The 27,835-nt window shown below is 44.1% G+C and overlaps 2 protein-coding genes across 3 annotated transcripts; both read right to left on the bottom strand.

Moving 5' to 3' along the window:
* Window positions 1-304: 304 nt before the first annotated feature.
* On the bottom strand, window positions 305-15,314 carry slc12a8 (solute carrier family 12 member 8). Of its 2 annotated transcripts, XM_023837764.2 has the most exons (14): window positions 14,851-15,313; window positions 13,743-13,915; window positions 13,374-13,520; window positions 12,582-12,773; window positions 11,890-12,121; window positions 6,248-6,361; window positions 5,836-5,923; window positions 5,152-5,239; window positions 4,383-4,529; window positions 2,675-3,332; window positions 2,380-2,477; window positions 2,164-2,281; window positions 1,197-1,257; window positions 305-770 (listed from the first exon to the last, which is right to left on the bottom strand). In XM_023837764.2, the coding sequence occupies exons 2-14, from the start codon at window positions 13,872-13,874 to the stop codon at window positions 605-607; spliced, it is 2,241 nt and encodes a 746-aa protein (XP_023693532.1). In that variant the 5' UTR covers window positions 13,875-13,915; window positions 14,851-15,313; the 3' UTR covers window positions 305-604. The 2 variants fall into 2 exon arrangements, with proteins under 2 accessions (XP_023693532.1, XP_023693534.1); XM_023837766.2 differs by lacking the exon at window positions 2,380-2,477 and having other exon boundaries at window positions 14,851-15,314.
* Window positions 15,315-16,096: 782 nt separating this feature from the next.
* Window positions 16,097-26,381, bottom strand: znf148 (zinc finger protein 148). Its single transcript, XM_023837801.2, has 7 exons — window positions 25,928-26,381; window positions 24,514-24,904; window positions 24,114-24,239; window positions 23,110-23,233; window positions 22,418-22,501; window positions 21,420-21,538; window positions 16,097-20,973 (listed from the first exon to the last, which is right to left on the bottom strand). The coding sequence occupies exons 2-7, from the start codon at window positions 24,871-24,873 to the stop codon at window positions 19,402-19,404; spliced, it is 2,385 nt and encodes a 794-aa protein (XP_023693569.1). The 5' UTR covers window positions 24,874-24,904; window positions 25,928-26,381; the 3' UTR covers window positions 16,097-19,401.
* Between the last annotated feature and the right edge of the window lie 1,454 nt (window positions 26,382-27,835).

Below are 27,835 nucleotides of genomic sequence, written 5' to 3'. Positions count from 1 at the left end.
TGCCCGAGCCACACGGCTATTGTTCCCCGCAGATGCGGAGGCAGACTCAGAAATATTATCTCAGGGCAGGACCGATGTGAAACAAATGGGTCTCCTTAATTAATTTCGCCCAGCTTCAAAACTTTACCGATGCCTGCGTTTAAACTTAAAAGTGCAATCTCACAATTTTTGTAGCAGCCTAAATACGCCGCGTTGCTTCTGTAACAGGACAAACCGAAAGACCTTTGTTGAAGTATGCAAGTTCCAAAACGGGCAGTTGAATAAGGGTTATGACGAATGTAAAATACAGAGGCACGCATGCCTGACACAAGGGTTAAGCTGTATGGAAATCGCAAAGTAGGGTATTTCATTTTAGTTACATGTTCTTGTCCAATAAACAGGTCAGCAAGGGGGCAAAGAAAGATTTATTAGAGGCGGGTGTTATAAATCCATAATTGGTGATGGCTTATATACCCTTAAATTCTAGTTCACTCTTTATTTTTTGTACACAAATCAGTATTTGATTCATAATTCAGATCCCAAACAGCCGGTATATATGTGCACAATTTAAAGTCAAAATCAGAGCATCCCGCACAGACAGAATAGCAGACGATCCGTGAGGGGCTCACTGCAGATGGCGCGTGAGCCCGTCCGCACTAACGTAGGAGGAGTGGTGGTATCTGCCGCGCGTCGCGAAGTCGGCGTTGTCCTCGGTCAGCTGCCGGGTCTCCATGCCAACCATTGCGAAGGAGGGCGTCAATACGATGCGGTCCTCGGGGGCGCACTCTCCCCTGAAAACAATGCATATACGTATGGTTAGGTCCAAGGTTGAAATGACCCGTCCATTCATACACCTTACACTTTGGATTGTGCCTCAGTTACATGCTGTAAGTTTTTATTATTATTATTATTATTATTATTATTATTATTATTATTATCATTATTATTATTATAAATACACACTATTGATCACACAGCAGCATGTTGGACAGCTACTATTTCCTCCCAATACTCAGCACTGAATTATCCATACATGCCTACGGTTTAATGCACCATGAAATTCCAGATCTTTGTCGGTGTTAACAAAAAAAAATTAAAAAGAATACTCAGTTGCAGTTTTCTGCTGGTTACACCAGTTACGGTTGTCCTTCACACTGGCGTGCTTAGAGAAGCGTATCGCTCAATATTACAGATGGAAGACTGCTGCACCGACACACCTGCCGACGTTCTTCAGAGTAGCCCGAATCCATCTGACCAAGCTGAACCGTGCAGATGTTCCTGTAAGCAAAACCAGAAGCAATCAGCCTACACCAGCAAAAAAAAACAAGCATCCGAATGCAGTGATTCTCAGCTGGTTTAGTCTCAGGACCCACATTCTTCATTGGTCATTAAGTCCCAACCCACAAAATGAATGAAAGGTAATTAACCAACCCAGGGGGTGCTGGCAGTAGAATTTGTCCACCAGGGGTTGGGTGTTGGTGGTATTTTTATTATTTTTTTAACCACATTCTCTGTAACCCACTGAAAAGGATCCCGTGACCCACTTTTGACCAAGCTGAGAAACTGCACTGTAAAGCATATGGCTGTGTACACTACGGCTAACCAGCAGTCTGCAGCTAATGAAGTAAAACCACTTGTAGCTGTACAGCTTATAGTGAGGTGCTAAACTATCACCAGTCAAGATCCCAATCCATCAGCTTGCTCCCATACACTTGTCCTAAACCTGAATTGCAGACTGCATTGATGCAGCATTCTACCATCCTGTCAAGGCAAGCTCACATTCGCACAAACACTGACTGAGATTTCACACAGATAGAGCGAATCCCAAGGGAACAAACTCAGCCAATACATGAATCTACAAGTAACACACAGCATGCTTACGTCGACTTAAAACTGGAAGAAGTGTTGCTGTACGTAACACTAATGACAAAACAAGTGATTACAGATATCAAGAATGAATTGAAGGCTGCATTTCCCCTTAATCAGCAGCATAACAAAAACCCTGATCATATCTTTGCCATTGTTGTGATTCTAGTCAAGGGCTGAATTCCAACAGCATCACGAAAGTTCTGGTTCATGCCAGAAGAATGAGGGAGTAGACCTGTCATTTCTAATATGTTACATTGGGGGTGAAAATCTCACATTGCATTTTAATTTGGAGAACAATGTTTGGTTTGTGTTTACCTAACGGGAGACCAGGACTTGATTTTCCAATATAAAAGAAGAGGACAAGAGCAACGAGGATATTCATCAGGGCGTAGACCCACTGTATGACAAACATGATCAGGAAAGAGCAGCATGCCTAGAAAGAGAAGAGCTATGTTCATTACTGTAGCCTCCACAATCAAATATCACAAAAACGGAGAATGGATATTTACATGAAAAAAAGGTTAAACTTACACCAGCTAATGCAATCCAGCGGTTACAAAATTTTGAGTAAAATGACTTTGGCATTCGTTGAATTTCTGGTCCAAGACAAATTTGTTTAGAAGCTGAATCTGTTAGAGATTATGTAGAACGTATTATATCTCTATGCAGGTATATTGTAGAATCATTTTAAAAAAACCATCAAATCAGAAAAATAATATTTTTGTCATAGATATTTTAAGTTGGAATTAATCTCAAAACGGTTGAAATCTATGAAGCAGAGTTAAACCTGAAGAACACTAGAAGCTTCAGTAGGTATGGCGGATACCTGTGCTGTCCAGAAGAGCTTTTGGGTTACAGCTGATATCTGCAGTTCCAGAAGGACAAGTTTCGGCCTGTCTATCATCATGGGGTTCCTCTACTCCCAGCTGGGATTCTTGTGTGCCAGTCGCTTCCTTCTGTAAGCTCTCCTCAAACTTATCCTGCTCTCCTAACTCCTGGCTATGATCCATCCCTGAGGGTCCAAGGTCACCCATATCTGAGGGCATGTTCCTACCCAATTCTAACCCAAAACTTTCCATCAGGGCTTGTCTACCAGGAGTGCTGGGCCTTCTGCCTGTGGTGCACATTTTCTCCACTTCCGATTTCTGGGGTTGGAATATCTGGTCCATGTCCTTTGTGAACTCCAGCAGCGTCCCATTGCTCTGGTTTGGTAAGGCAGTTCCATATCCAGAGGGGCTGGCACCCAGGAGGGGTCTTCTGGCACCCTGAGTGGACAGCTGCTTGGGAAGGTACTTAATTTCCTTAGCCTGGAGGTCAAAGCTCATGGCGACACAGAAATAGGAGTAGTCGATGATGCTGTACGTCAGCATGAAGTTGATAGTGACAATAGGGGCCAAAATGTTCACTTGGCCAACGAAGATGAAAGCCATGGTGAGCAGACTGGTTAAACAAATGGCCGCCACTGGAGTCTTGTTGGGTCCTTTCTGTTAAGACAGAGGGGAAATTAAGGGTAGGTAAACTGCTGTCTGTAAACTGTCTCTAAATTCCCCGTAGTGTGTAAGCATCTTACGATGGAATGACATCCTATCCGGGGTGACCCTTGCACTGTGCTTCCTCAGACAGACTATGGACTCATCATGACCAAGCAATCGATAAGCGATCGGGGAAGAGAGATGAATGGAATATACCAGATCATCGGAATCTTCCATGACAGATATACTACCGTGCATGATTTATGTCAGATATCCTCTCTGTGATAATCACTTCCGTCATGAGGCTTCAACTGAGAAACAAGCCTTTTGTTGTTTTTCAACAGGATGCTTGACTCGATGCTGGGAAGCTCTACGGACATCCCACATCAGCTCCTCCCAACCTGACTCAGACCCGAACAGACCTTCCTGCTTTTGTTCAAGGCCTCGGATCAGCCGGAGACGTCTCTGTCCAGTACCCTCGTGTGTAAGTGGGAGTCACAGCAGCAGGGGTATGTACAGACTGAAGGGCCCCATTGTCACTGGCTGCATTGGACCATCCTGTCAGTTATGTCACCAACAGAATGGCACACTGTCCCCTTCAAGATTTCACTGCCTTCACTTAAGCACACGAATTATATAGTCTGCAGTATAAAATAAAAATGTTTGCACTCTTTCAGTAGTGTAGAGTATTAGTGTCGCAGACTGGTAGACAGACAGAAGGATGCATGTATGCCCAGGAAAAGCAGCTTTCACAGGACACATTACACTGCCCTGATTGGCAACAGACCCTCAGAGCGAGGACACACACCAAACCCGTGCCTAGGGAGATAAACCCTGCCAAAACCACTTGTGGAAGTTTTACCAAAGTGTTCTGAGGGCAGAACGAAAAATGATTGGTTCAGAGAGATAACCAATCAGATTATGGAGGAGGTGGGTCAAAGACATCTGATTGGTTGGACCCACCTCCTCTGTAATCGTAAGTGAAACTCCCATGAGCGCGAAGACCAGACCGATTTTTACGAGCATGCCTCGCTGGGACAGCAGAAGACCAGATCTGCCCACCCCTTTTCCTAGGAAGCTGAGGGAAGGGATGACTCTTTCTTGGGCGATGCACTGGAGAATCCTGGGAGCCCCATACAGGCCACCCATGCAGGAAGCCAGTGAGGAGATGTAGAGGCCCAGGAGAAACAGGAAGCCAACCAATGAGACCTGGCAAAGATGAAGGAAGGAGAATACTGCATTTAGACAAGCATACAGTGCCTCTACCCATAATCCTCCGGTTGAAGTAAAGCCACATTGCGGGACAAGTACTGCTATATAGGTCCGCCCCTACGGCCAAGACTTCCACACAAAAGCTGTATAGAGTCTGTTTTCCCTGCCCAAGGACTCATAATAGGGATTTCACTGCACATCACAACGGTAATTTACTTTAAAAAGTCAGAACTGGCTGCATCATTTTTGTGGAAAAAAAATTGGCATCCGGAAGCCAGTTTGCTAATTGGCAGGTTTCAAATCTGACTGCTCTGCTGCACCCAAATCCAAGTTATAGGAATGGGGTTATAAACACATCATGGTGATTCCTACTGAATACTGCTCTAGCACTGGCTTTGAGAGTGCAACCAGATTATTACTGGTATTTTGAACCAGCTCAAGTAACCAGCAAAACCCCTTCAGACCATTACAGTCTTTGAGTATCACGTCTGATTGACCATGCAGACAAATACCAGATCTCTGCAGATCTAGGCTTCACAATTTTTGAAGGACAAAGTTTCCCAAACAAGCTGACTGAGGGAAAAGAAGCCCACTCATGGAACAAAAACACTGACTTTACCTTCTCGGCGATTAAGAAATCATATCGCAGAGCATCTCTGGTACAAATGGCTCCCAGAAGAAACACAAAGACGAGGTAGAAGAACCACCTGCATACCACGGTGAAAAGAAGATGGGATAAACAGTGAAGGCATCTCCACAACTTAATATATCAGAATGAAGGGAACAGTGTTCAGGAAATGCGGGAATACAGGTGATCCTCAACATACAATGGGGTTATGTTTCGATGAACCAATCACAAGTGGAAAATATCGTAAGTCAAATATGAATGATAAGCAAATGAACTACTGTCACTGAACAGATAATTATTGTAACTAAATACAAGACATTGAATTAAATGAATGAAAGAAGTTTTGGGTAAAAGAAAAAAAAGACGATATGTTGTCAAACACTGTATAAGATTTACGCTCGCGATCGCTACAGAGCCTGGAAGCTCGCCTGGGTGAATGCTGCCAACGTCCAGCATCGGAAGAAAGTATCGTACAGCATATTGCTAGCCAGGGAACAGATTGAACTTCAAAGTTTGATGATTACTGAATGTGCATCACTAATCGCACCATTGTAAATTTGAAATATCATGAACTGAACCATTGTAAAGCGAGGAGCATCTGCACTTCATTTTTCCGAAGGTTATGGTTATTATGGTTAAGCATCCAAAAGCCATCTTCCAGTCAATTAAACCCACGAGGTGCAGACTGCAGCCAGTGTTCCCAGTGGGATGTTCTGCTCAGGTCTCTGGAGGTCCGAGCTCATATTGAAACCGGCCATCACACCTAAAGGACAAAGAGAGGTAACAAGAAGACCACCTGGGAGAGACCATCATGCACCTCACCACCCAAACTCCTATTAGCTTTTTTTTCTGTAAAAATACACAGCTCATTTTTCACGTCAGTCTGTTTAATTCATTTTATTGCACGAGACCTCGATGTAAAGTTTCTTTAGGGACTTGTTTGATATTTACCACAAAATCGGCACGTTATGTGCAAACACTGGTAACCTGGAGTGGGTTACCTCATCTCGGACCTCTGCGGAGTCTCTCTGAAACCACAGTGCTGGTTTCAAAGTCGATCTGAAATGCTGACAGGAGGAGTGCTCACCGGTGGCGGCAGGAAAGAAGACACCAAAGACCGTGAAGAAAGTCTCCCCAGGCGTGTAGTCGGGAAGCGCGTTCCCCCGGAGCAGAGCCTCTGAGTAGCCGACGAAACCGTGACCTGGAATGCAGGTGGACATACTGACCCAAGGAAAAAAACTAAATATATGATACTACCCATTCATCTTTATAACCACGACAATCATTCAGAAACTACTATTAACAACAACCAGTGCTGAGGAACTTACTCACCAAAGTAATCCATTACAGACAAAGGTGTTAAGGTCAGGTCCAACCAACCAGTTGAGTACTCTGTGACTGTGACTCTTTATACTCAATTGGTTGACTGGAACAAAACCTTGGCCTGGATTTGTGCTTTTTGGACCTGCACCTCTGTCTTTAATTGATTTCTTTTGTAACTTCCTCAACACTGGTAACCACAAACCTTAACTTGACAAAAAGAACAGAAAAATTGTTGAAGGGGCATATTTCTGTCAGCTTCAAAAATGGTAAGAAAAAGAAAGTGTTTTTCTGTGACTTACGTTTGCGAATAAGGTCAAAATTATGGTCAGTAAATATTTTTTCAGTGAATGAAAGATCTGCCCTCATAATTCAGCAGACACCCTTAAAACAAAGTGGCTGAGCTTTTCCTACCTTTCCTCAGAAATGTCCAAACGGTGCTTTGGAGAAAGAGACCCACCATTCACACACCCAGCAGGTACTTAAAGCCTGACATTAGGTTTCTGCAGCTCTCGAATATGAGATTTAAAACAACATCGTAAACGCCAAACCACAGCTCTACAGGCATTAATACAGAGAAGGGACACGAACACACCCTTGGCCCGTCTCGGTGAAAGCCAGGCCTGAATTATTTTCATATGTTTTAACATTTCCTGAAGACCTCCCTCATCTCTGAGGCAGGATGCCTGTTAGACATTTCAGGTCCAGAAAGTAAAAATCCAGACCAAGATTTTGTTTCAACCGACTAGTTGAGTACAAAGTGTCACAGTCAGAGAGCACTCAACTGTTTGGTTGAAACAAAATCTTGGTCTGGATTTTTACTTTCTGGACCTGAAATGTCCACTTCTGTCCTCTGTGCTGCACACCTGGTGCATTCTGGGGTCACATGGTCAACCAACACTATGCGCAGCATCTACTGCTGGTCAGTGTCGATTTAAGGTCAGCTCCCTATGCAGACGGGAGCGTCATGGCCTCTCTGTCCAAGGCATGTACAAATGCAAGACTACTTCAGTGGGTTGGACTGAGTGAGATCAACTGGGAACAGGCGTTTGTACAAAATAAAGGACTATAACTTTTTCCCATAGTCTTCCACAAAGGATTAAATTTTGCAGTGTGGATAGACTGGATAGAGGTAAAGACATGTTTTGAAAACTGAACATCAGCATTTTCCATTTGATTTTTGGTTTTTCCCCGATGACACATCTAGACAAATGAGTTACTTTGCATATTGCAAGAAAGGTACTTCAGAGAAAAGAGGAGAAGATTCCCACAAGACATACAGCAGTTCCAGGAAGGCTTTAGGCATCGTAAGTGGGTAATGAATGGGACAGCTTGTCAATGCATCTTCTGAAACCACTTATCCTGTTCAGGATCATGGGGGGACCGGAGCCTGTCCCAAAGGCTACGGGCGCAAAGGAAGGGAACAACCCAGGATGGGGCGCCAACCCATTGCAGGACACACTCACACACCATTCTCACTCTCTCTCTCACTCACACACCATTCTCACTCTCTCTCACTCACACACAAACACAGCACTGTAGACATGCCACATACAAGCAGGCACCAATGGCCAGAGAGGGCCGGCCCATTCGAGAACCCACATGTGATGGGGGGTGCAACCAGTAAGGCATCAAACAGCCCCCGCTGGAGAGCATTTGGAGGCTCACGTCTGAAGGTTACAGGGAGTATGCTCACAAAGCTTCTCTCCTGGCTTATCTTGCGATGGGAGAGAATGCATTCCTCCAGATTAACGGCATGTTTATCCAAAAGGAAGTCGCCACCCATCTGAAGCCCAGCCTGCTGCTCTGTTCCAAGGCGCTGTTGTCATAGCCCCCCCCCCTCCCCCACCAGCAGCTTCCTGACTGCACGCTGCTGGGCGAGGCCCTGGGTTCTCTCCCCGCCTTCAGCCCAGTCACCGGGAATGAGCTCATATGAAAAACTTCACGTGGGTCACAAACAGGACCCATGCGGCCAGTCAGCGGCTCCAGTACCATCCACCACCGATAGAATATGGAGAGTGAACCTCTCACAGTTCAGCCCTTCTGCAACACTGTGGTATCTTCCAGTAGCTTCTTTCACAAACTGTCCCTAACTGTTTAAGCTTTCTCCTTTATATGATTAACTATTTCGACCATTTTGTGGTATTAAGGATAGCGTTTCACTATTATGAGCAGACTAGTGGTTGTGTGATTTCGAATACAAGGTACTTTCCCGTAATTTGATGTGGAAAGGTTCAGACCTGGAGAATCATCAGTGTTAGTCATTCCAGGTCCAGAAGCTACAAATCCAGACCAGGATTTTGTTTCTACCAACCAGCTGAGTACTCTGTGACTGTGACTCTTTATGCTTACCTGGTTGGTAGAAATGAAATCTTGGTCCGGAGTTGTAGCTTCTGGACTCGAAATGTCCAGCACTGAAAGTTAGGCTATCAAACGGCACAGAGCACACTGGCCACATGTTTCCAATGCAAACATCACATCCATGACTGCAATCAGACTTATTTAACCAAAGTATAATGACAAACAGGCCTACAGAACTATCTGTATGGCAAACAAATCTTCAAAGCCCATATGCAACCAAGCTGAGAATGGCTAATTGTAGGACAACCGAGCAGCATTTTGGAGCTTTTTGAGTTTCACACTCAGCTCGACGATACAGCTGACATCCTGGGCCCAGACCGCGAGCCGTACTGATAGCACATGCAGTCAGAGGCGATTTATGACAACAGCGGGGCGGCAAACAGCCACATTTCAAAAGGGCTTTGAAATGCACTTTAAAAACTGAGTGTCACAGGAAGGAAAGTAGCAGCGCCGCTGAGGAGGAGGTGAGATTAGCCGGGCGGGGGTGGGGGGGGGGGGGTGGGGGACGTTCCTAAAGAACTGCACTCTCCACGGTTCCAGAAAACGTAGCCCAAGTATGAGATCTTCTACACGTATTACTGTAACACTGAAGTGACAATTCGCCACAGCAGCAGCCAGAACAAAGAAAATGAGAATCAACCCACTAATTAGACCAAAAGTCCCCCCACATAAGAGGTGAAATAGCACATTCACAGTCTCCCAAGTGGCAGCATACAGACTATTACCAGTGCCTGCAAGCTCTGTGTTACAGTTCAAAGTATTTTGAATTATAAACCACCTATAAAGCATTTACCCTCAGACGTGGCATCTCAGTCATTTGCCGCTTGCAGATGTATATTCGTTCTAATAGTACAGCTGATTCTAACTATTTTAAGTGTTTTGGAAGACAGGCAGGATTGAAACACAGAACAGACTTTTCAGCAGAAATGACCTAAAAGAGCATAATAATGGCGATGAGCGGAGATGGGATTAAGATCCCACCCGCTTTCCCAGGATTCAGCTGAGCTTCTTCGCTGTTAGAGAAAGACACCATTGCAGTGTGGAGCCTAAGCAGAACACGTTCCAGCTCAAAGGCGTGAGATGCCGGCTTTAGGTCCATAGAATAACCACGTTATCAGGCCTAGAAGACATCTGCATAGTGATTCCTGCTCCCAGTCTAGTCTAATTACCAATCCGCGTGCGACGGGCCAGGGCTAGATGCCGAGACTGGCTGGCCGTGCACCAAGAGTGAGGTCACCCCCATCTCAGCAAAGCATCACTGGAAAAGCCTTGAAGGTCTGAAATGTTTTTTTTTTTTTAATTCCCAGCTTGGATCTGCTAGGCCATAATAGAAAAGAGACAGCCAGAAAAAGATTGATGGTTGCTACAGTTTTAGATCAAAAATAATAAATTACATTTAAAATAGAATTCAGTACCTAACAATCCTGTGATGTTATGAAACACCCCCCCCCCCCACACCCTCTCTTTCAGAGGAAACGACGCATACAGAATTCTTTGCTTTGACTCCAGGCAGGAAGTTGATCATCAGGAAACACAGGAAGTAGTGGGATCGACTTCCCACTGAGCAGCAGGCAGAGAACGAGGGCCCTGCCCTACAAACAGACCTTCAAGCCTCTACACTTCACCCTACTGACATTTTTTTAAACTACTTCTTTGTTTCTACACTATTAATGCAAACATAGTTTCACTTATCTTGAAGTTATGAAAACAGTACCAGCATCTCTCAGAATTCTATCACCATAAAGTAAGTGTGTGTGTGTGTGTGTGTGTGTGTGAATATATAAGGTCATAAACCCTTAAAACACATATTGCAAAAACATTTACTGTTACTTGTTACTTTCTGGTCACAAAACACGACAAAGCTCTAAGAACTCTATAAAAGAGCTTCCCTGCGATGACAGTAACAGAAATGGGTGGGAGTCACAAAACGCCTGTCAGCTTACAAGCCCAAAATAAACAAAGGATGCAAACACCTCTTTGCTGTGTAAACATGTGCCACTTGACTTTAAAATCAGTATTGGCTGTTATGAGGGCTTTGAGGTCCTACAGTGACCTCTGCTGGCCACAAGGCCACACACACACACACACACACACACACACACACACAAAACTGAGGTTATCATCATTACTACACTTTGGGGACAATTTGGCCCTCAAATGTGATCTATGCAAATCCACACACACACACACACACATACACACACACACAGAGTCTTCGGCCTTATAACCTGGTCCTGCTTACCATACTGTGGTCACCTCTTAATCTCAGTTCAGTTACTATCAAGTTCACAGACAGCAAAAGCTCCTAGTTACCATCAATCTCACTCCTGCTCAGTAAGACAATTCAGAAAAATGCCAAAATGACGTGCCAAGGGCCTGCGGTAAATGTACATGAGGTCTGATGAAAGAGGATAACATTAAATGATGACTACAATCACGACTAGAGGCATCACAGCCTCTATAGGTCATTACAGCAGACCCCCTAATAAATGGGGGTCTTTGATAGGCTGGGAGCATTTATCTGGGTAGAAATCAGGCCCTGGGTAGTGCATGAACGAATCACACCAAGCTTTTGCAAGGTGACGAAAGCGTTATTCCAGTTTTGCTTCATACACTCTTACTACCATTAATGGTTAATAAAGGGAAAAACATATATTCATTAAACACAGCAAATAATGCTTTACTAAATTAATACTTAAGAGAGATTAGATTCCTGCAAATGGAACCAAAAAGAAAGGGTATGGGGTGCAAGTAAGGACCCAGAAGGGTTAACATTTAAAGGTATAGGAAGGCAAATGGATCAGGCAAAGTGAGGGACGCCCCATGGAAAATGGATCAGGCAAAATGGGGGACGCCCCACGGCAAATGGATCAGGCAAAATGAGGGACGCCCCATGGCAAAAGGATCAGGCAAAGTGAGGGACGCCCCACGGCAAATGGATCAGGCAAAATGAGGGACGCCCTATGGTCCTCCTTTCCAGTTTTCCCCAGAACTCACTGCCTTCGGTCCAGACCCGTTCCCTGCTGACATGTGGCCGGCACTGCGCACCTGGGTCGAGGTGAGAGAAGGATCCAATGACAAAGTCCAGGGTGGAAACGGCCAGGATGGCCAGCAGCAGCAGCTGGAGCCGGACAATCCACTTGACGCCGGCCAGGTTGATTCCCAGCAGGCCGAGCAGCACCACCACGGACATCCCGCGGACCACCCACGTGCTGGTGAGGCCCAGGATCTGGGCGATGGACTCAGAGAAGCCTGTGATGTACATAGCTCCTGCCACACACTGCGAGATGGCAAAAGAAGGAGCATAAACAAGGTAATTATATAAAAAAAATAATAAACTCAGGTCAGAAATTCATCATTAACAGGAAACAAAGAAGTTATCTGCTTATCACCTGTTTTATAAAGTCTTGGGTCCCACTTTACAATAAAGGCCCCTTTTGCCACTTGTAAATGGTAGTAACTCATTAATTAAACGAAAACTGTGTTATGACTTGTTTAAAATTGTCTATTAATAATTTCCAAAGTGTTACAACCAAATTAATAACCAGATTATAAACCATCCATAAACTCTTTATATGGGTACCCTTATTGTAATGTGGCACCAAGTCTTTAAATAAACACACATGGTTTAGGGTAGAGGTTGGCAACCTTCCGGGTTGGGGGGGGTGATAAATACTGAGGATGGCAACCCCTACTTTTGGGATATACAATGATTAATCTGGTTTCATATTCATTATTACCTGGCCAAAGATGTAGAGGAGCCCCACCGTGCCCCCAATTCGGCCCCCCAGGACAGTGGAGATCATGGAGTACACCCCTCCTTCCCCCACGCTGCACCGCTCGCACACCCCGATGCCCGACATGACTGTCACCAGGGCCACCAGTGCCACCAGCGACACCAGGACCATGCCCAGACACACTCCTGTGTTTCCCTGACAACATCAAAAGAATGAATTTTAAAAAGCGTGATGTGTGTTTGGTAGCTTCTGGTTTGCAAGGTTTATAAACTAAAACAGACAAAGTCAGGCAGCCACACAGACGGCAGGAGTCCACCAGCAGATGTACAAGCATGCATGCTCCACATCCCCTTAGCGGAACCACATGCCCGAAGTCTGGACGGCAAAAGTCAGGCTACGCAAAGGAGGTGTCACGACGGCTCAGGCCTAGATACCCGACTAGGCCCAACCGGGACAATGCTACCCTGCTATTAATGACATCAAAGAAGATTACAAGGGTACACAATGGTTTGAAGAACAGGTAGAGTTCTTAAAGACAAGAAACCACAAAAAAAAGAGCAGAAACCAGCGCAGAACCTTGTCCAGAACCATTGAAGCCCTGGTAAGTCTACATATTTATGCTTCTTCTAACAGAATGTCTATCTCTGACAAATTCTATCATCATTCCCACTCCCAACCACCAGAAGAAATAACGACACAAATGGAAGGAGCTATCAGGATCAGGACGGACCACAGTACTGTGCTGATTGGACAGCGTGGGCCCCTGCTCAGGAGGTACTCTGCTATGACACTTGCCACCAGCCAACCGGTGCGGAGAAACAGGACCACGCCGAAAATGTTGATCATGCAGGTGGTGAAGACCCCATCCCAGGTTCCGAAGAGCACGGGCTCCCAGACAAAGAGCTTCACTTTCCACCAGGGTTGGGTTTGGCTCTGAGATCCCTGGGAAAGCACACAACATGTCCTCTTTACTGGAGATGAACCTGCAAAGTACCATGCTGCCCCTGTACCAATTCAAGGTGTCTCCAGCACACTACACAGGACTGGTTCTCAGAACCATGCAAAGCAGCACTGAAAAAGACTCACAGAAAGACTAGATCTCACAGAAAACAGCAAGAAGAAGTGAAGGTGCTGCATGATCTTTGGTCACATGGGAAACCTGACCTGAGCATCTTCATGGAAGAGGTCCTGGACATGTCCACTGTCCCGGCCAGTAAGTGGAGGCTTCAGTGGGACCGGCCCGTCCTCCGTGCTCGATCTGCTGCACATCACACTGCTACAGAGTGGTGGCTCCATGACCACACAAGCGCAGTCACAGTCTTCCCGGAATCAAACCTCTGAAACCAGACGACAGTGCTTCTCCCCAGTCACCGTTCATACACTGTAGCAGTGACTTCCTTACGATTTCAAATTTGCTTTTCCGCAGTGGACATGCTTTTTGGATTTTTTATTCCAACAACACCAAGCAAGGTCAGCATTACTAAAAAAAATATATACACACGTATATATTTCTGAATTTAAACTAAATGTGACGATCGTACAGTTAGATCACCTTTGAATACTGACGCACGAAAGAACACCTCCAAAATAAATATATTTGGTCCCAGGCTGTCATGTCTTACAACCGAAATGAAATATCTACGAGGTCAGAAATCTTTACCATATTGTTATTTCAGTACGTACATCTCATTACAAACACCATTTATTAAAAGCTTTATTTATCATCCCCATTTATTTAAATCGCTGTAAAAAAAAAATAAAAAACTTTAGCACATTTTAAGAAGTTAATTAAACCATGTATGTAGCCCTATATAAAAGCTCTCAATGAGTTTATAGCCGGTGAAGTTTGTACAGTCAGTAGCGGTTCCCGTCGACGCTCAGGTTCCCCAGAGAAATTTTTAATTGGTATTTAGCGAAATTTAAACTTCCCCCATGGGGATTATAAAGGGAACACAATATTCCGAACTAATCAGTATTAGGAAGCGAAATGTAAATCCTGTGTATTTCCTCCACAAAGATTTTTTAATGCAGTCTACCATTACAAACCCCGTCCTCCATACCTATTCAAGGAACACGTGTCAGTTATATACCCAGGGATGAGGCGCCTCGGGGAACAGGCGCATCATGGTGTTTAAATCCTAACATACTGCAATATGCGTGTTATGTAAATAATAATTAATAAAATCTTTATCTATAAAAACAATAAGAAGTAACATCCGGGAAAGACTTCAAAGGTAACAATCAAATGATCTAAAACTTATCCGACACGTACCTTATTCGTTCAAATTGCACCATAATGGTAAGACATCTGGGTCCTTCTTATTATGGGGCACCTTGCATTGCTACTTAATGTAAAACTGTAGTTCCAGACCTTTAGTTTTACAAGTCGTCTGAAAGCCTCTGCTACGTGTTACATTGAGTACGTCAGTATGTAAATATTTGTTCCCACCAGCCGTCAAACGGGACGGGTTTATTTTGGCGTATCTCCAAAGTAGAAGCCGTACTCTTGTTTACGGGAAGTATACGCTCAGTTTATTGCGCTACTGCGATTACCATAATATCGAAATGTTGGCGATGTGCATCTTTAAAAACTAAGACCGACAATGAGGCGTCGGCACTCGTCTTAAGTCCATGCCGCAGGCGGACTTTAATATAATTTACTCGATCATTCATTCTCACGCCCAGCGAGGCTTCCCCGCGGCCAGGTAAGTCATGCGGCAGCCTGCCAGTGCGCATGCGCACAGGCTTGTGAGGGCGTCACCAGGACCCACCAGGATCTTAACCAGGTGTGCACAGGGCCGGCCTGTATATTTTTGTCACGCGTATCCGCTTTACAGTAATTAACCCCTATATCTTAAGGAATCTCTCACAATTTAAAAGCAAGTTGTTCGTGTGAATTGGTAACCAGTACTGTGAGCTAGTATCACTGTATTTTGTCAGGCTAGTATCCTGCAATGGAGGGGGTTTAAGTGGTTAACTATGTATAGAAATACTCATTGAGAGAAGCATTCTAGTTAAACCCTACACCAACTTAATTTGTCCCGTGCTAGCTGTTATCATTTACAGTTTGACATTTTCGCTCTTCCATTCAGGCTAAGGTCCATCTGGCCATCTTCCAATCTATTATGCTCCTCTGCCTTGTGTCATCCTTCCTTGGTTGTTGAAGACTCAGCCTGTGGCCTGTACTACGAAGCGGGGTTACTGGCTTATTGGGGTAACTTGCTGGATTTAAGGTAGTCTGGGCAAAATGTAAGTGAGCGAATATGTAGTCCATTTAAACTGTGGTACCTTAAATCTGACAAGTTACCCCGATAAGCCAGTAACCCCGCTTCGTAGTACAGGCCACTGGTCTTTTAATTAGTAATTTGTTTGTGTCTTCATCTATAAGGTTTAAGTGTTATGGAGACACCTGCCACAGAGGACAGCTGTCTCTCAGTTTCTGTGCACACACCGGATTATCATGCTTCTCGTCATCTATCTGACACAAAACGCCTTTGCAGTGAAAATACCCCGCAGTCTTCATATTGATAGTATTTTATTGAAGTACATCTAATTTGGCTACAGCTTCAAACTTAAACGGACACCTGCAGTCATCCTGTTCATATTAAAAGACATCACCAGCAAAATGTATAGAGCTGTCATTAGGTGTGCCTCGAAGATGCAGAGAACACGAAAGCAGGAAAAAAAAAATGATTTGTCTTAAATCTACTCAGATTTCTCCATAGCCCTTAGGAAATGCATTTTCTTTCTTAAAGAATTTAAATAACACTCAGATGTTAAGATTGCTTAAAACTCCCATAAAAACAATTTCTGTACCATTAGCTCTAACTTTAGTCATACATGAAACTCACATGTAGAAATTAGCAAATTATAAATCACAGGTATTTAAGGAGAAGTGAACACACACAATCAAAACAATATGCAGTCTGATTTTCACAAAGTTTTACACGGGATCTTTCCAGATCTGCTTCTACTGAAATGCATCAAATACAGAAAATCGTTACATGAAAATATATGTACTGAAACTGATTATGGAGTACATGCATAGCTTGCCCAAAGCAATTTGATCAATGAAGCTAAATGCACCATCTCCAACCGTATATGCAAATATATCCTTATTCAAAACATTATTTTACCCCAGATTTTGTCATTGTTGAATTACTGATGTCCAGAATACACAAAATATTACATTTCATGATGACATACTAAAATCATGTAGTACGCCGCATACATAATACTTTGGGAACCTTTACCAAGGAAAAAAAAAAAAACCTCAAATAGTCCCCAAAATATTGCAAAAGTTTTATTGTGATTTTTGGCCAATAGAAAAATCAGTGAAATTTAAATTTGAAGTGTCTCATTGCGAAGCATCTACTGAACATATTAAACATTCCTGCCCATAAACTGAAAATATGCTGAAAATGCCAAGCTGTATGTCTGCTTTACAGAAACTAAAGTTACACAATTCAAAATACACCTTATTTATAACTGGCAGGCACAGCTTTACACCAAAACACTCATCAATCTATAAAATAAGAGGAATGTACTGGAAGGATAAGGAAGAACAGGTGACACAGGACAAGTGCTCATCCTTGATTGTCTGGAGAGATTTACGCCTTAACTAAAAATACAGATTTACACAAGTAAAACTAAAAATAGAAGCATCAGAGCTGATTCCAGTAGTTGTTGAAAGACTTTTGGAAATTTAAACTGCCACAGTCCATGACAAATTAATAATAAAAAGCTGGGGGATACAAAAGCATTTACAATTCAGAGCAAAACAGGACAGGATAAATGTGCATTTAAGCAACAAATGACAAAGTAGTTCAAATACCCAATAACTGCATTTTCATAATAATAATTTTACTGGGACTGATATTGGGGTTACAGTTTCTCTAAATTTGCAATATATACTCTTCTTTATATTCTTTATGTAACTGAAACAATACCAAAAGCAATAAAAATTATTATACACTTAAAATGTATAACGGATACAGAAACTGGATCACACTCTTAGAGGAAAAATCATTTTAGAGTTAGGGATAAATCAAATGAAAATGTAGCATTTGTTTCTGCCACAATTTAATAATTTAAATGATGCTTTAATCTCAGTTTTAAGCAAATCAATTTCACTCCATTTTAATCATATTCCAACATAATGAACAACTCACAAAGTGCTTTTCCGATTATCAATCTGCCACATGAGACACTCATAAGCTGGATTTTTATCACGACAGAAACTACAATAAAGACACGTTTGCCTGATGCTACTTGCCAAATTAATCTGAAAGTGTGTACGGAGCTTTCGGGTTCATCTTCCCTCACTCTGTGGAGTCTCCTTCACAACATGTAAGAGATGCATGACTATATATGTTATGCATGTAGGCAAAGGCACCAATGGGAGATTAATACAACAAAATATATTTTTAAAAGAATTAATATAAATACTTGAATGCACTTTCATCTGGCAAGTCAAATACCAATGTTTAAACTTATTTATGCAGGTTCTTATCAAGTCGATATTTCATTTTACTGTTATTATATAGGTATTTCATCCTATGTACACTATCTGAAAAAGGAAATGGATTTAAGTACAATAAGGTGGATTGTGAGATCCTGGAGGGAACCTGTTATTTTATAGGTATGCTGGAGATTTTCACTGTCTACTACACTCGTATCTCTCGCTATATCACACCACACGGTTTACAAGATTCCAGTCCCTTTTTCCGAATTACCAAACTCAAAAAAAGCGTTTGGCATCACTTCTAAAATATGATCGCTTATAGTAAATATTCACAAACGCTCCCATCCTCAAATATCAAACTTTTAGAATCAACAGCATCAGAGTGCTCAGTTCAATGTGCAAATACAGCAAAATCATTTTCAGGTTATGATTTGGATTTCAGTTCCTAATTACGCCATTCTGTTACTCGCAAAGGGTTCTCTCGATAAAAAAACGAATCAATACACCCCTTCCATTGGCAAAATGATTCAAATAAAAATATTAAATGTAGGTTTAAAAACCTAATCTGCAAAAAACAAAAATTAAGTTTCTTTAAAATGAACCGATAACAAATCCATAACCTCCACAAAAGGCAACCTGTTTAATGACAGAAAGTGAGCATTGTAGATGCCGCTCCCATGGCGAGGAAAAATAATTGCATTCATCCCTGCGTTGCCTTCTTTACAGGAGTGAAGTACTGTGTGTGAACCTAACTTAACTCATTACTCAACAATGAGCAGGTCCCTTTCATTAGACTCGAGATGAATATTAAGCGTTCTCAAAAACAAAAACATGAAAACTTAAGTGTGGATTAAAGTGAAAAAGACCTATTCCCCAGTATTTAAAAATAAACAAGAAAATGATGGTGATGAGATTTTTTCACAGGACAGAGTGTCTCAATATGTCCTCATATCACCTCCTGATCATGAGGAAAGACCATATTGTATTCTATAGCCAACTCTGACCTGATTACAACACCGCTTTACGACCTAATGTAATTATTATTATACATCACATTCTCTAGGAAAATGTTATTTTCTTTGAATTTCATAAGGTGCTGAACTATAAAAGTCTAAACATTATCAGAGTTTATCATTTTAAAGACTGTAACATGGAAGTATATATAGGTTTTGTATTGTACTCACACACATACAGTTACATGTATATTCTGTGTGTTTCTGTACACACTAATGTACAAATCCATCTCGGTAAACTGCAATGGATTCATCATAAGGAGAACAGCCTTTACAGTGCAGTACAGATTGGCAGAATACAAAGGATATAAAGTGCCTTTCAAAAGAGGGGGAACGTTGTTTCTCTTCAGCCAAACGTTTGACTGCTCGTGTCATCAGGAGATGAAGTCAGCGCAGTCCTAGTTTCGGTTACACTAACCAGAGGAAACTCCGGGAAGTCCGTACTCCCATGACCACGCACATTCACTTGACCGTTGGCAGAGCTGAACTGGGCAGAGATTGTAGCTCGCGTGCTTGGGAATTGTGATCTGAAGTTCTGCTCAAAGGTGCCCATTGGGAACGTATCTGCCTTTTTCGAGGTCACCTGCTCAAGAAAGTCTTCCGTTGGGGAGACAGTGGAAGGGTTGGTTTCGTCTCCTGAAAATGAAAAAGAGTGCTGGGAATCTCCAACCAGAAGGCCAAAATGAGATTTCTCCGAGGATCTCAGGGGAGAGTTCATCCCTAAGCGAAACCGGCTGGTGGAGCTGAATTTATCAAGAGTGGAAAACAAAGGCTGACTTGACAGACTCTGACCTTCAGTCACAAAGGGGAGACTTGGATTGTTCAAATACGTGTCATTCTGGCTGGTTCTTTCCAATGCTTGCTGAAGAAACTTTGAGTACTCCTGCAGCATGCTGGCCTTCTCCACAGGGGGTGCCTGGGGGGTCGTGCTTATAGCTTCTGCCTGACTCCCCTCAGATACATCCGAGGAGTTTATAGATATGCTGGAGGTCACTTCTGTGTCTGCTGTGCTGAATGATATTTCCTGCTGGCCATTGGTCTTATTTGAGTAGTGATCCAGAAGCGTTTGAAGGACTTCATCTGGGAGGACATTCTTATCGCTGCCAGGCTTCATTTCCACATTCAAGGTCTGGGTGTCCAGAATAGTGGCGGGAACGTTGCTGTCTATGACACTAGCAACAGCTGCCTGGGTGACTGATGGCTGTGATGCGATGCTCCCGACGTTTAATGCATAATCTCGGCTATTGTTGGCCGTGGCCGCTTGCAAGTACCTTTTCTTTTTCAAGAACTGCATGGCATCGTCATAGTTGGTGCTGCTGGAAACAGGCTTGCTCGTCTCCCCTGGAAGCGTGTCGACAGGGTCGAGGTCCGTGTTGCACTCGGTGTCCAGAAGTCCTGGTTTGTCCACAAGCTCAAAGCTGTATCTGGTGACTTTGCCGTCCTCAAAAGACGACAAGGGAGAAAGATCCTGCGGTTGTATCTCTGGCTGCTTCTGGTTCCTTTTGCCGGTGACTTTCTTCAAAACAAGTTTTGGGGGGTTAATCTCTTCCGAGGACCCCCCTGACTGCCGGCTATCTAGCGGCTGGTGGGGGAGCTCCACAGAATACTCCGCCACCATGTACTCATCCTTCACCTTGGAAGTCATGGGGTACAGCGGCAGGCATTCGGCTCTGCCCTGCCTGGACTCGGCGTTGTCCTCAGCTGCCACTTTCTCGGCTGCTGGCACCTGAACTCGGAGTTTCTCGCTGGACTTCTGCCGCTTCCTTTTTGGCAGGGAACTCTCCTTCGAGGGGAAGGTGAAGCCCAGGTCTTCCTGATTACCTGCCAGGCCATCCTTGGCTGCCTTGCTGGCCTTTCTCTCTCTGTTCTCATGACACATTCGCTTGTGCTTCAGAACCCGGTCAGTCCTGGAGAAGAACTGCATAGAAACATGGTCTAATGCACACGTAACTTCTCATAGTATCAGACGCCACTTGTCCTCAACACTGATATTCATTTAATATTTACATAGGATATAAGAGACTAGTTTTCAGCACTAACGGGTGGATTGGTGAATGAACCTTGTTGCCACGCTTCATAGTAATATCAGGAGCTCAACTTCACTTGAACTCCTCAGGACAAAACCAGCTGATTATTGCATTACTTAAATTAGAAGCAGCTACATCAATAGCATTGCATGTTTGGATACAGCCAAGGAAAATGCTTTACTGAGGGTGAGAGAGAAATCCTCCCTAACATTACCAGCCCTATTCTTTAATCACTCTAGTCATATCTGGAGTTATGAAGAAATGGTGTTAACAATAACGGCATCATAAGATACGAGTTATCCTGTCTTCCCATAGGACTAAGGGTATTTCTCCTTACCTGGTGACAGTAGTTGCACTGATAGGGCTTCTCCCCACTGTGGGTTCTCTTGTGCCTTTCCATATGGTACTTCTGGATGAACCTCATCCCACACTCATCACAGCGAAATGGCTTCTCACCTGCAAATACAAGGGTCTCAGGCGAACCAGAAACGTTTCATTTTTGCCTTCATCACTTACCTTTGGGTGTAGGACATTCTGTCACCTCTCTTATGAATAGTGTCAAGACCTGCAGTCATTTGGCCATCTCCAGAAAGAAAACAGTGTGGACCGCTAGCTGAGCAGTCAACACTAGCTTACTTTAAGAAAATTTCTGCATGGCCTCAGAAGGCTAACCCAATAACTCCACTCCACCATCTCCCAGAGTTGCTACAACAACCTTATACATCAGAAATTCCCAAAAGCACCCTCTCTGGTTTTGGCATAATGGTGTCCTCTGTACACTAGTGATGGCCAAATAAAGCTTCTTGAACCATGTGCTGTATTTTTTGACCCCACTAGATGGCGCCCTTGGTTTGCTTTGGTGCATGCTTTGAGTCTTTTTTGAACAAAGCGCACCATTCCAAGGGGTCCGAAAATACAGAAAATGGCTCATGAAGCCTCATTTGGCCATCACTACTGTACACAATGGACCAGGGATTTGAACACAAAATGAAAGTATGTCTTACTAAACACTTCACGCAACTGCATTGCGATTTCACTTCTTTGGCGGCTTTGCTCTAAAATGCCAGTAAATTCATAAATGCCATAACTGGCACCATGTATAAATAAACTGATTAGCCACAATTAAAAATGCTAAACTGCATTTTTAAGAGCACACAGAACATGCATGAAATGCATTCTCATTTATTATGCTTATACAATGAAACACTAAAGACTAAATTTCAACAGCAGAACTACCCAAAAATATATATTTCTATGAAGACGAGGTGTGATGAGACAGAACAACGTTCTCACAGAAACAGTCACAGCTCCTGTGGCCATCCAGTAGGTATGTACCTGTATGGATCTTCTCATGTCTCTGCAGCAGGTACTTCTGGATGAAACGCATGTCACACTGGCTGCACTGAAACGGCTTCTCGCCTAAAGTGCAGAGAGAGACGGAGGTGGCGTCACAAACTCTGCCGAAAGCCTACTGAAGCACCACAGCTGACAGAATGAGAAAAACAAAGCCCAAACGAACAACTATGTGGAGGTGCAAAAACAATGTTACACTAAGATGTTTAAAAAAAAATAATTACCCACACCTCCCTCTGCTATTTATTTATTGTCAGTTTACAGACACGGTTGTATTTATTATGCTGTTCTATGCTGCTACACTGTTCCCATTGATTACATAACTGGTCATAATTATATACAGTACTGAGTACAGCTGCCCTTTCTCTTGCATTGTCCAGTGTTTTTTTTTTTACTTTTTAAACTATTTGGAAACCCTCCCCTTGTCACTTGCTGTCTGTATTTAGCCCCATGATCCTGGGGTTATGCTGTTTTGTGTCACTTGTATATGGATGGAATGACAATAGAAACCCACTCGACTGCAGTTATGACACATTTAAGTGGATCTGGTCAATATGTGCCTGTTAGCAGTAGGGGATTCCTAGTAAAAAATAAAAAATCAGCCTCCACATCAGCTCTGATACAGGTGTGTCACACTGCCTCCTGCTGGACGCCACCTCCAGGCTCTGCCTCACCCGTATGGATGAAGAAATGACGCTGTAAATGGTAGTTGGTCCTGAAGGCAGCACTGCAGTGTTCGCACACGTGAGACTTGGGGCTCTGAAGTCCCAGTGAGCCATCCTCATTAATGGTAAGGATCTAGCAGGTGACACACATGCAAGCAAGACAAACAATGCCATGTTTATTAGACTGATTGCTGCAAAAATCACACAACTGGTTTATATTTACATCCGATCCATAGAGATGAATGATCGGAGTACCGTCTTGGGGAAAGCTGATCACGCCCCTACAAGCACTGATGGGACTGTAGCTAGAAAGGTAAGCTGCTTCCTATCACTCAGAACCGAAACATCATCTCAGCTCATGAAGGCAAAACAGCACCTTCTCAACCTGCGGCACCTGAAAAAGGCTGAGCTGTCCTCCAGGTCACGACCGATTCCCTGTCTGCCAGCTCTCACGCATCTGGCGTGACACTCATGCTTTCTGACTCACCTTTGCGCAAGAAATCTTACGGCAAATCTATATTATTCCATCATAAGCCTAAAATCAGCTACGTCAAAAGTGTTGGGGCAGTTTGCAAACCCTACAAACTATTTATAAGGTAATAAAACTGCAACATACGCGTAAAGGAGTGTGTAGACTTGTCTCGAATTGAAAACTGCACACCAGCCAGCTGGCCAAAGTTGACAACCCTACCAATTAATGCACAAGTATGATAGAGAGCGGTCACCCCTGTATCGCTTTCTTTCCAGTAAAATACCACTGCATACTATATACACATTAAACCAGAGCATGTGCTGGCCCCTTTGCAGTACTCTGTCCGACGTGCTGCCTGTCTTATACAGGAAATCTTAATGCACTGTCACTTTGCTAAATGTAGCACTATGACCCCACATACAGTACAAGTCTTTTGTTTCAGTGTGAAATAACAACAAAACTAAAATCTGCCAGCAAAGGCTCAGCACTGGTACTCACTATCCCCTGTGACACAGTGGAGGCGCAAGGCCTCCCAGATTACCTTAGTGGGAGATCTGTGTTTCCTTTTCTTCTTCTTAGGAGCGTCACCGAGGTCTCTCATCTGCCTCTTCTCTTTCTTTGGGTGTGCAGCTGCGTCGGGCACGTTCACTTCCTGTTTGATGTTCACCTGTGGGACGGCAGGACAACGTGAGCCGAAAGACAAAACGCAGTCCACAGCTGAAGATACTATACATGTATCCAAGTAAACGTGAGCCCTCGATTCACTTTTAAATTAACTGCCACAAGAAAGTGACTTCTACAGCAAGTAAATGTCTATGAAAGGAAAGCTAGCTGACTGAATAAGGAAGCTTTACTTGTCTACATCCTTTTCATAGTTGTTAGGAGTAGTAGTGCTACACATCCACACGGAGATGTGACGATTCACGCTGCTCTTGACTCACAGGCAGATGGAGGGTGTACGGAAGCCTGTGAGAAATCCGTTGGGAAAGTTCTGGATCCTCCTCTGCGTCGTTTTTCACCGTCTCCTCGTGCACCATCAACTCATCGTGTGGGATAAGGTCATGGGTGGGAAGTGGAGCACCCCCCAGTTCATCCTCCTCATCCTCTTCCTCGGGCAGTAAGGTGTGGTGAGTCAAGGCCCGCTCACCTAGTGGCATCTCCACCAACGCCCCCCCGGGTCTTCCCTCTCGAACCGCTTGCCTCCCATTGACCCCGGGTGACCCCAGGACTCTGGAGGATGGGTGTAGGTCCAGTGTCCCACTGCCCTTCAGTAGCACCCCCTGCAGCTTCTCGAGATTCATGCTCAGTGCTGGGACACAAGAACGTCAGGACCTTGGGAAGAAATCAAATATTAATAAGTCTGACACCTGTCACTCTAATGGCACATATTGGGCACAGTGCCTATGTAGATTCCCACTAAGAGACCTCCAAAACTACACTTTCCACCTGTCCGTTCTGACAGCTACCACTCGGATGAATCTACTCAACCCGGACTGTTGCACAGCGCCCCCTCTTCAAGCCAGTTTACGACTTTAATGTACAAAACTTGGTCGAATGCGCCTGGCTCATGTAGCTGAAACTGTCATTCCTGCAAGGACCCCCATCCATGCCACATGAAACCAGAGACTTGTACCCTTAACACGCGGCGCAGGATTCCTAAACAGTCCTGCACTGAAAATCAAGGGAGCTGCGTGTAATTACTGCACTGCTTTACTTAGATAAATAACCAACGAAACTGATATTTATGACTAAAGATTACATTCTGTTAACGCACTCACACTCGACTAATTTAATTTTACATTTTTTTTTAAATCTTGGTGCTCCAGTACACCCCGGCCGGGATCGAGGAGCTCAAAAGCCGCTGACGGTCCCCGCGCAGCCTGCTGAGTACCGGGGCTTTTGGAAGCACAAAACGGCATATATAGCGTTACTCTTTTGGCCAAATGTGTAGTAACTTGGAAAATGAAGCGCCGTGTTCGGCGCAAACGGCCGAACTGGGAACCCCGTGTATTCGGCGGAGAGATAGCGAGCAGGCCGGCCACTGGTACCCGAGAGGCCGCATCCTTCGGCAGGGCCCGATTCTCGAAACTGCCGATCCGCTACCTATGGTCGGCCGACCGCTGGCTCGCAGTTTAAAACGATCGGTTCCGCGGTGGTATCGACTCCGGGCGGCCGTCCGTGGGCACCCAAGCGCCTGGTATTTCCACGGTAACATACCGCCCCCCCCAGTAGCAATTGGATTCGCTGATACGGAAGAGGCCCGGCCGAGGAGATGCGACGCAGAGCTGGTCGAAGTGCGGTCGGGGACACGGACTTTCTGGGCGCGGGCGGAGGCCTCGCTGTGTCGCTACATACCCGCTGTGCTGCCTTAGTGGCGCCGGCTGGCATACATGATCCGAGGGGTGAACGTTTCTGCGCCGAACAGCCCCGCTGACAGAGGCAGCCTTCCAGCTCCGGAGCCCCCTGTGCGGTGCATTGTGGGACGGGAGCGCTCCGGGGGCGGCGTGCGCCAGGCGCGTCGCCCTGCCCCTCTGCCCCCGGCGCGGCGCGGTCGTTCACGGCCCTCGGTGCCCAGCCTGACGCCTGTTTGATTAACCCTGCTCTGTCCGGCGTAAAAGGCGGCTTGAGTCACCGCTAGATCCGGTTGTCCGTCGTCTTTGGCGCCTGCTGTTGTTTACATCGGAGGCTGAGATCGTGCGGAGAAAACGGGCGACTTAACTATAGTTTCTATAGTGCGCCTCTATCGCCAACAAAATACCAAAACTTTGCTGTTTAGAATGAAAACATTCTCAAACGCACCCAAAACTGCCCTCAGTATTTCGGACATAACATGCCCTTGGTTAACAGAAAACCCCTGTGTTTAATTAATAGTTAATAATATGCACACAATTAACCCGGTGGTTAAAGCCAACTATACCGCTCTCTGACTTATGAAGAAATTTTAAAGCCAGCGTGGGAAAAGTTTAAATCAAATGGAGAACTGTTGGAAAGTTTATTAAATGGAATTACAGAAGTTTCATCACAGGGTTCGTTGCATGATGTAATAAATACTCATGGTGTCAATGAGCAGAAAAGACGAAAAAAAAAAGCTATTTTCTGAAGTAAACGATGTTGTTGCAGTTGCATTGCACTTGAAAGTCAGATGGGGGAGCTGTTTCCTAGTCACATCGCTTGACCGTATTTGGACTTTTTGCTCTGCAGGAAAAAAAAGAAAGATCCATATGATCATAACCTCCTGAAAGTGATTAATTAAGGCTCATCTCTGAGGGCACGTCAGGCTGAATCTGGCCCGTACTTGGATGGGGATCTGCTGCTGTAATATAAGGGTGATAGATGGACCTGAAGAAAAGCCATTAGCTGCTGTTGAACTGCTGCAGTAACAATATATTTAAAGTATTTCAAGATAAGCTGTGGTAATCCTGTAAGATGTTCGTTATGTCAGCCAGCAGCGATGCTCCCTGATAGCTCCACATTTGCAGGTTTCAAACCCATTCGCGTTTCTGTTTCTGGGGAAGGTCTGCCCGTTCACTCTGTCCCCCCTGCCTTGCTGCACAGCTGAACTGGTGAACTGAACTTGCTTTTAGTGTCTTAACGTGAAAAGTTAATCTGGACCGGACTGTGGAGCAGAGGTGGGTAGTTCATGTCCAGAGAGTAAAAGACCAGCCCAAGAATTTTTCTCAACCAACCTGCTGAATACTCTGTGACTGACTCTTTATACTCAACTTGTTGATTGAAATGCAATCTTGGTGTGGTCTTTTGCTCTCTGGACCTGAATTAGCCACCTCTGCTGATCAGCATTGCTTTGTTCTGGACAGCCTCACAATAGCTGTAACGTCTCATAACCCTGATCTAAGACACGGTCGTTAAAAACAGGTGGTGAATCAAATAATATTTGTGCTTGTGCTGCTGATGTAGGCAAGATTTGGAAAAGACATAGGAGCACTCTGTAATCAGTTTATTTGCCATCAGTAATTATTGACATAGCACCCTTATACATATACAGCTCATGTGACACCCCACCACCACATATTTTGGGTTAAAACTGAATTAATAAAAATATAAATAAAAAAGTATATAATTATTCATATATAGTTATGCAAGAGGTCCACTCACCCCCACCTAAAACCTGTAATCATCTACTGACACTGAGTGCTATGTTGAGGATTGAGCACAGAAAATCTATTAGTTAAATCACCCATTTAAACCGTTTGGTTATTTTTATTAATGTTTTACTTTACTGACCACCAGATGACTTGTAGTTAG

This window comes from Paramormyrops kingsleyae, chromosome 16 (assembly GCF_048594095.1).
Source record: "Paramormyrops kingsleyae isolate MSU_618 chromosome 16, PKINGS_0.4, whole genome shotgun sequence".
Classification (NCBI taxonomy): Eukaryota; Metazoa; Chordata; class Actinopteri; order Osteoglossiformes; family Mormyridae; genus Paramormyrops; species Paramormyrops kingsleyae.
This window is presented reverse-complemented; position numbering and strand designations above follow the sequence as displayed.